This window comes from Cynoglossus semilaevis, chromosome 8, assembly GCF_000523025.1.
Source record: "Cynoglossus semilaevis isolate Cse_v1.0 chromosome 8, Cse_v1.0, whole genome shotgun sequence".
Classification (NCBI taxonomy): Eukaryota; Metazoa; Chordata; class Actinopteri; order Pleuronectiformes; family Cynoglossidae; genus Cynoglossus; species Cynoglossus semilaevis.
In genome coordinates, this window is record NC_024314.1 from 10030020 (window position 1) to 10039327 (window position 9308).

At 38.2% G+C, this 9308-nt stretch overlaps 1 protein-coding gene across 1 annotated transcript in view; it reads right to left on the minus strand.

Annotated features, from left to right (window-relative positions):
* Positions 1-4284: 4284 nt before the first annotated feature.
* Positions 4285-9308, minus strand: part of LOC103381995 (ubiquitin carboxyl-terminal hydrolase 31-like) — an 18912-nt gene continuing 13888 nt past the window's right edge. Inside the window, exons 14-16 of the mRNA XM_008314628.3 lie at positions 8695-8853; positions 8421-8573; positions 4285-7509 (exon numbers count right to left, since the gene is read on the minus strand). Of these exons, the coding sequence (XP_008312850.1) occupies positions 6014-7509; positions 8421-8573; positions 8695-8853 (1808 nt within the window). The 3' untranslated portion in view covers positions 4285-6013. The remainder of the gene's footprint in view (positions 7510-8420; positions 8574-8694; positions 8854-9308) is intronic.

The window sequence follows — 9308 nt, forward strand, 5'->3', positions numbered from 1 at the left end:
GGGCAGGAGGGGGGGGGGCGGGGGTGAAAACATTTCTTGTCAGAAAATAATTAATAATAATTATAATGAATAATTAAACCACTGATGTAGGGGAATGAACTACAGTGATCCCTTTTGTGGCCACAAGGGGGGGAGCGGGATGTCAGGCTGGGAAAGCATACGTGAGATGTAAAATGTTGGTGGGTTGATTGACTTATTTTCATCAGCGCGAAAACACACGTGGTATCGAGGTATTACCGGTGACACCCGTGTGTTTGCTGTGTGTGGTAGGGAGAAAGCAAAAAAAAAAAGAAAAGAAAGAAATACATGGTAAAAAAAACGAGTGTCACAGTATCTTAGCAACTGCCTCCAGCTCCTTGGAGAAAAGAAGTGACGTCACTTCCTGTCTGCAAGAACTCGTTTTTTGGCCTTAAGACAAAGCATGTTTATCTCTGTGTGTGTGTGTACTTTTGTGAAATAGACAATACAATATAATAATTGCATTGTTTGGCATTAATATTCAGTGACCTCTCTCTCTCTCCCTGTGTGTGTGTGTCTGTGTGTGTTTTGTGTTGGAGTTGTCCTGTAGCTTTATTATTGAGTACATATGTCCGGCTTGCTGGAAAGGAAAGCATAACCTTCGAGTGCCATCTTGTGAGAAAACGAGTGAATTGCAGGTATTAATAAACGCTCGAACATCCCTAATAAAAAAGACAGAAATTACATTTCATTTATGTTTATTTGACATAAACAGATAAAGATTTTTTCTTTTTTAAATAACCAAATAAAGTAATAAACAAAGGCAAACAATTAATACACTTCTTTATTGTTGATTGCAAGAGCACCACCGAATGGAAAATAACGGTATGATTATTTTTGTTGAACTGTTAAGAATTAGGCGTAATTTCATGACATTGTTGAAATACTACTGCATTGTAAAATCAATGCTACAAAGTCGAATACACTTTATGTAAAAAAAACAAAAACAACAACGTATAAGAAAAATATATAAATAAATAAAAACAGTGAGTGAGTGAGTGACAGACGTTTGTATGCAATACGTTGGATTTTTTTCGGACCAGAAAAATATATAAATAAATAAAAACAGTGAGTGAGTGAGTGACAGACGTTTGTATGCAATACGTTGGATTTTTTTCGGACCACAGTTTCTACCCACGAAAGGCATTAAAAGTTATTCGGCATCATTAGGTTCTTGAACATTCCAAATCCGGCTGCTCGAATGATGATGTTGGTTGAATGTTAAATGTCTTGTGACAATGACTCTGTCCAAGTAAATGTCAAGTACTGTCACTTAAAACAGTCAATTAAACTGTCACTGACAACTGTTACTGAAAGTTTGTATATTCTGTTCCAACAATCTGTATTCACTGTCATCAACATGTCCACCTTAACTGTCTCCACCTTAACTGTCCCTCTGATCTCCACCTCAAACTCAGAGCCACTGCTGTCTTATAAATACTGAAAAATAACTATATGATAGTTGGCAATTTATAAAACAAAAACAAAACAAAACAAAAAAAAACAAACAATGGCTGTCTCATGCAAACGGAAATTATTTGATCAATTCATCTTAAAAAAAAACCTCTAAACTTTAAATTAAAAGTTGGGCTAACATACAAAAAATCTTTAAAAAAACAACAAAAACAACTCTAAACCTAAACTAAATTCTAAACTCTAAAATTAAAAGTTGGGCTAACATACAAAAACCAGTTCAAGGTAAATAAATATATTTCATATCTGAGACATTTGTGAAAGATTTAAACGTTATCATTTAAAAGCAGAAATACTTAAACTCTCCTTTTATGAAAACAAATTGCACATTATTTTTTTGCAGGACAAGGGTTGTCACAGTTTTTCTTCCATTAGTATTTCCAGTATTTCTTCCAAACAGAGCTACTTTAACCTTTATTGAGAACTTTATCAATGGACAGTTTTCGTTTTTCCACATAAATCATTTGTTTTGGTTTAAAAATATGAAGACATATAAACACAATTGAGCAGAAAAGCCCCAACCTGTATTTGCACCAGAGTCTAGGTCTATGTAACAGACCAGTCATGGTGGTGCATTGCAAAAAAAACAAAAAAACAAACAAAAAAAAAAAAAACACAACAAAATTAAGTGTATTTAATTTTCTCATGAAAACAACAGGAAAGTGCATGCAACTTTTCATATTTCAGGTTGTCCTGTGTCTGCCGTTTTTAAAAAAGCACGGTAGAGAATTGTATTTGTCAAGTGTGAAAAATGTGGGGGAAAAAAAAAGATGTGGTCACTTTTCAAAATAAAAACATCTTTTGCACCAGTAGACAATTAAAATACAGGAAAAAAAAAGTTCTTGTTTCTCTTTGGCAGAACAACAGAGAAGCCGTTCGTTTGCAAGTGAGGAGATTTTCTTTGTGTTATATAACGCAAGAAAACTACACAATAGTTATATGAAATGTTACATTTGAAGAAATGTGCAAACCAAGCCTTGAATACAATATGCCTGCACATGCTCTCTGATGCAAGCGTTTGTTAAAAAAAAAAAAAAAAAAAAAAAGAAGATAGAAATACAGCAATACAGACCCAAGACGTAGCATTTCTACATGCCAAGTGTGGGCTTATGCAATAATTCCTTTGCATAGTTAAGGGCATGCATCATGCGAAAAAACTTTTTTTTTTTTTTTTTTTTTCTTCAAATGAAGCTCCTTCATATTATCACTATCTCAAAGCATTCACATCTGGTTTCACGGGCCGCGTCTTCACACATAGACTGTATTTAAGAAATGGATGTAGTCTGGCAGTCGCGTTAAGTTATTGAAACACAAGTATTTGAAACAAACCCGCAACATAACTAACCTTTTGCGAGGGCTGAGTAGAAAATGACGTTTAAAAGTGATTGCCGAGCTCCTGTAGGGTTCGAAAAAATCTAAAAAATCGGTTATCTAAAAAAAAAAAAAATCATATAAAAAATACGTTTTAACCAATCATCGCAAAGGCGACCCGCTTGACTAACCAAGAAAAGCATCACGGGAGTGAAAGTGTCCAAATGTAAAGGAGAATTTAAACGATTGTAGGACTGCGGATCAGATAGCGTACGTTTTAGAAAACGCAATATTTATTTAAGTCATTGATAGCTGCGTTACACAACACAAAATACAAAAAAAAAACAACAAAATAACAAATAGATTTTTTTTTTCATTTAAAAATAATATTTTTAGGCTTCTACAATCCATACTTATGCTGTATTATTTGTATTGTATTGTTATGTGGATTGTGAGTTGCTACTGTTATTTGTCTCTTCAATTGACAGGGACTTCCTTCTTTCTATTAAAAAAGCAACTGAGCTCAAGACGTGCTCCGTGAAATGATTCACCGATTTTATAAACCCAGTAAGAAAATGTCTTTTTGGAGTCAGCAGATTCTCCATTTGGTGGATAACGGCACCGAGACTATGTCCAACTTGTTTACAGTCTATGGTCACATATAAAAGACCTAGGATGGAATAATGCAAACACATAACAGTGCTCTACGTACAAGACAGTGAAAGAAGGCAAACATTTGATTTTTGATTTTTTCTTTTTTTTTTCTTAAATATGCTCTCCTTGTGCACTGTAATTAGTTTTGTACTTTAACCCTGTATTTATCGTAGAGGAATGTCTGTAATGTCTGGCAGTCTGAAGATGCTGATCCCTGCATGTTGTATGATTATTGCAAGTTTAGGCCCAAGTTATACTTCTCAGAGACTTTATTTACCGTCATTTCCAGACTACTGAGCGCACCTGAATATAAGCCGCACCCGCTAAAAAGAAAATAAATTGCACATATATATTTAAATGTATGTTCAGATGTTACACTGAAAGATTTTTTTTTGGTTACACGTTAGCTCTTTCCTGCTTCGGAGCCCCGACTGTAGTTGGAATGCAGAGGGGAGACTTAGTGATCTGCTCCAGGGCCGAAGCTAACATTAGCTCTGGGGCTAACTCCCTTCACTTTGTGCAGTTAAACAGAAACAGGGAAGTTGGGCTCTTTATTATCAGACACTCCGACCACAACAGAACATAAACAGAGTTTTAACAGCTCCTCTATAACCAACTGACGCTTCAACATGACAGGGCTCAAGCTACGCTCAACTTTAGCTACCGTTCTCTCTCTTGTGTGCCCCATGCACATATAAGTACACAGGCATTCACATGACAGACATACGCTACTAGTATAACACACAGTAGCCTACCAGAAAACTCAATGATCGCTAGCGGTATGAACTTCGTTAGCCCGTAAAAATCCATAAATTAGCCTAGCATCATTGTTTAAGCCCTAGGGTCCAAACCGTGTGAAAAAAGTAGCGGCTTATAGTCCGGAAATTACAATACAAAGAACACTTTTCAAATGGCAGGAAAGTCATTATCAACCAAATAGCGTTCAACCACGCCGACTCTTATAACCATTTTGTTCGTTTTGCACACATTCAGCACTTCCTAATGGTAGGCTGGGGCAGTTCCTGACACCACTCTTTCATGAGGTTACGTGGTTGGTGACGCCAACCAGCACTTCCATCTGTCCATCCTAGCACCTCACTACGCCACGTACGGAGCTGTGCACATGTCAAAATGCATAGAAGATTTCTGCTAACGCTCGTAGTATAACTCAGGCCTAAGCTTACGAATCAGCAGCCTAAAGGCAGTCGTGTGTGTTCGTCTCGGGGCTAAGCCGTAGAACTGCAAATTAGAGCCCAAACATTTGGAAAAAGGTTATGGTTACCAAAAGTCTCTAGGAAATGTAACAACACGTGCCGTGTCCCAGCGTTCTCTGCCCCATCGATTCTTTATCTTTTAAAGGCTCTTGCACGAACATTACACGAAGGAGAGTATAGTATGTAAACAGCATTCCATATTTTCAAAAGTCAGCATGTAAGAATCACGATGTAGGATGTAAGAATCGGTGAAGGGAACAATTACCATATTTTCCAGACTCGCACTTTTTTCATCCTTTGGCTGGGTTTGCAACTTATATTCAGGTGCATTTTTTAAAAATATATATATATATATAGGACACTCTAGGCTTCTACTACTCCTGTACCACTGAAAATGTACCATGTTCGTTAGTTTCACACCGACAGCCGCTAGAGGGCACTGGTGCGACTTATACTCCGGAGCGACTTATAGTCCAGAAAACACGGTAATGGAAAATCTCCTTTCAACCTTTTCTTGTCACCTTACATATCTTACAGTATGTCAACAACACTTTATATCTCCCTCCAAACGTTTCTACTCCATCTGCAGATTTCTTCCATGCCTGCCTACTGATCGTGGTTTGAAGATCATGGTTTACAAAGTGATCTTGCAAAAGGTTTTATTTTGTCAAAATATTTTACACTTATACCTATAATTTCGTTTGACCTAAAAGTTGTTTTTTTTTTTTTTTCGTGCAACGTCAATGTCACAACTGATTACTTAACCCGCACCTGCAGGAGTAGAACCGATATTTATATTTGTATTAGGCACTGGTGTTTGTTGTTGACATACAAAAAAATCAGACAGAAACAAAACGAAATCATTTGGAAATGTTTAACTGCATTCTTGAGTCAAAACTGCCACTAAACTATGACTAAACTTTGGTGACTTGGTTGTCCACACTTTCCCATCCCTCCAAAGGTTTTCTCCATCATTGAATTTGCATTTCATTTTGTGCAAAGTTCCTTTTTTTTTTTGTTTCATCCTCTACAGAAACGTACTTATTCCACCTGCACTATGCTACACACCGACTGAGGCCGTACACTTCGATACATGTTCATGCTTATTTACATTACAGTATGATGTTCCTCAAAAATTTGAAATCCATAGAAAGTGCTTTGTTATTAACCCATTCGTAGATAAATAACTAACGTTGTGAGTGGGAATTGTTTAATGCGGCAGCTACTATTCAGTCAGCGCTGAAAGACTAGAGGTGTTTCAGAGATATTGGTCAAACACTGACTATGTCTAGTCTAAAGATCAAACACCTCAGAGCTGCACTTGGGAAATCGTTAAAATAGCATCATTTGGACCTATGGCTAGTTTTAGCAGAGTTAATAGGTATTTTCCTGGAGGGCAATGCTTTTTTTCCAGGTTCCTTTTTCGAAAGGTCTTTTGCATTTGAAGGGATCTGGCTTGAGGTTTCTGCTCCGGAGGGCTTGGACTTGGCCACAGAAGATGCCTTGGAGGAGTCTTTGTCAATGGGAATGACATTCGTTTGACTCTCTGATGCTGCACTTTGGCATGTCCTGCTGCCTCCGTTTTGGATTCCCTCTTTAAATGCATCTTCAGCAAAATCCCCGGGGTTTACAGAAGCTTCTCCTATCCCTGATTTTCCAACGTCAGCTGACTTTCGAATCTCTTTGGGTCTTAGGGCAGTTTTAAAGAATGACAAACTTTTTTCCTCGGTCTTACTGTTCCTACGAGGCCCCCTCGATGGTTGCACTGCGGCCGAGGAAACAACGACACTCGACGATCGCAGACTTGTACTGGAAGAGGTACTGCTTGAGTTCTGGCCCGCTTCCTTGTACTCAACAGCCCTACTTTGCCTGATCTCTTTTCTATTAGCGACAGCTAACCGAGAAGACGGCACCCCAGGGCTAATCCTTTTTTCTGACAAATCGATTCGCGAGGATTCCCGACTGGCACTCCTGTCCAATCCTCGAGAACGTCCAGAGGCTGAGGTTTTCTCACCAACAGGTCTCGGTGATGTTTTCTTGCTTGGTAATCCTTGAGAACTGCTTTGCCTCTGTTGGGTAGAGTCAGCTCGAGAAACCTCCTGGGTTTGAGATGACCCTTTCTTGCAGGAAGGTGTGGCTCTTGAGGACACAGTCTTGCCAGTTTTCAGATGTCCACCGCTTCTAATCTTTGGGGAGGATGCTGATATTGTAGCAGTCTTGGTCTGCAGCCTACACTTACCCATGGCTGGGGATGCAGGAGAGAGAGAGCTGGATGATGTTGAAGAAGTTGCGGGATGCTTCTTGGGACTTCTTTCTATTTCTAACCCACTCTTTGCTGATGTTCTTTTAACACTATTGCTCTCTGTAGCCCCGTTTCTTTGTTTTAGCTCCTTTGACACGGCCCCATGTCGAGGACTGGTCTGATCAGCAGCAGCAGCAGCAGCAGCAGCAACTACATTATTATTATCACCTGTCTGGGTAGTTCCCCTGGATGCTGCCTGGGTCGCAGTTTTAGAATGAAATGGTTCAACTTGCCTTTTACATTCAGGATTACTTACCAAAGCTGTGAAGGCCAACTTGTTGCCTGACAGTTTTGGTGAGGAAGTAAAGCAGGTGGTTGACAGTGTGGTATCAACCACCTCCCCTATTTTCTCCAGTGTTGGTGAGGAAGAATGGGATTCCAGAGAGAAACGTGAAGGTGAATTGGAATGGAGTTGGAGTTTCGCAGACCAGGATGGTTTAGTACCATTTTCACTGAGCACCAATGGACTGGCTATGGTAGACCTGGTTGAAAATGTTTGTCGTTGCATTCCTCTCACCGCTGGACGACTTGATAACCCTGCATTGTTGAAAAACATAAAAAATATATATAAATTACTTCATTAACAGACACAAAATGCTGTGACTGCTGAACAAATCAGACTTTTTTTTACCTACTACAAATATACAGTATACATAAAAATATATATAAAGACAAAATAAACATATAAATGCATATATGCATATATATATATACAGTATGTATGTATATGTATATGTACCGTATTTTCCAAACTATAAGCTGCACTTTTTTTCATCCTTTGGCTGGGTTTGCGACCTATACTCAGGTATGACTTACACATTAAAATATATTATTTCGCTTTTTTTTTTCTAGAGGGCACTCTATCAGTATCTGCTTCTCCTGTACCACTGAAAATGTACATGTATGTTATTTTCACACTGACAGCCGCTAGAGGGCACTGCTGCGACTCCTACTCAGGAGCAATTTTATAATCTAGAAAGTATGGTATATACACTGGTCAAAATATACACTCTCTACTCTATATAGAGTATATATATATATATACTCTCTCTATATATATATAGAGAGAGAATATATATACACTCTCTCTATATATATATATAGAGTATATATATATATATATATATATACTCTCTCTATATATAGAGAGAGTATATATACTCTCTCTATATATATATATATATATAGAGTATATATATACTCTCTCTATATATATATAGAGTATATATATATACTCTCTCTATATATATACAGAGAGTATATATATACTCTCTTTCTATATATATATACATACAGAAAGTGTGTGCGTTTATGTGTGTGTATAAATATGTTTTATTTTATATTTTCCATCTTAGCTTTTAAGACTAAGAATTCCCGACAGTAATACTGACTTTTGTATTTTCCACATATATATATACTATATATATTACACATATAGAGTTGCTCACCATCATCCTCGCTCCGTTCACCAGCGAACTCAGCAGACTCCGAGAGGGACGCCAGGGAAGTGCGTCTGGAGGAACCAGATGAGGCCTGGCTGGGTGGACGGCTGCCCATCAGCCGACTTACCCAATGCTCACACAAAGATGAACTAGTGGATCCTGGGGGGTCACCAAACAAAAGGTAGCTGAACATCGTTAACCAAAAACAACGCCCAAACACAGAGAATATGGAAAACGTGTGTACTGCTCAAAAGAACTGGAAAACAAATAAAAAAATTACCTCCCACAGAGCTGTTTGCAGACCATGAAGGGATCGTGGCTCTTCTTTGATAGAAGAGGATATAAGCGGTGTTCTTGCAAACCTCATCTTCGGATATGGCATTAACGTCACTATCGTCAAAGCAGTACCACTGTCCGTCGATTGAGTTCTTACATTGAGCTACAGTGCAGGATATAAATGCATACAAAAAGAAACAGAGAGAGAGAGAGAGAGCAAGAGAGTACATATCATGTTGGAATTTTGACTGATGCATCGGCAACTATCACAACAAACGGTCACGTCCCATCTTTATCTTGAGCACAAATAATTGATTGTCCACTTTTTAAAACACCATTTTAAAATACACCCTTAATGCTCACAAGCAGGAATAATTCGGGACGTAATGCAATACGGAGCGCAATGTGTCAGAAGAATTTGAACTATAATCGAATCAAAACATCCCGTATCACCCATCACTGCTGTGCATCTTAATTATTTTTCGAGTGTGTAGAGTCCCGGGTGTGGTTGACACAAGCTTCCTTCACCTTGCATCTCTGGTTTGTTGGTCCAAATGTGGTGTCCAGAATGGAGTTATGAATTACCTTTAACTATGGCCAGTGCTGTTTCTGCTCATG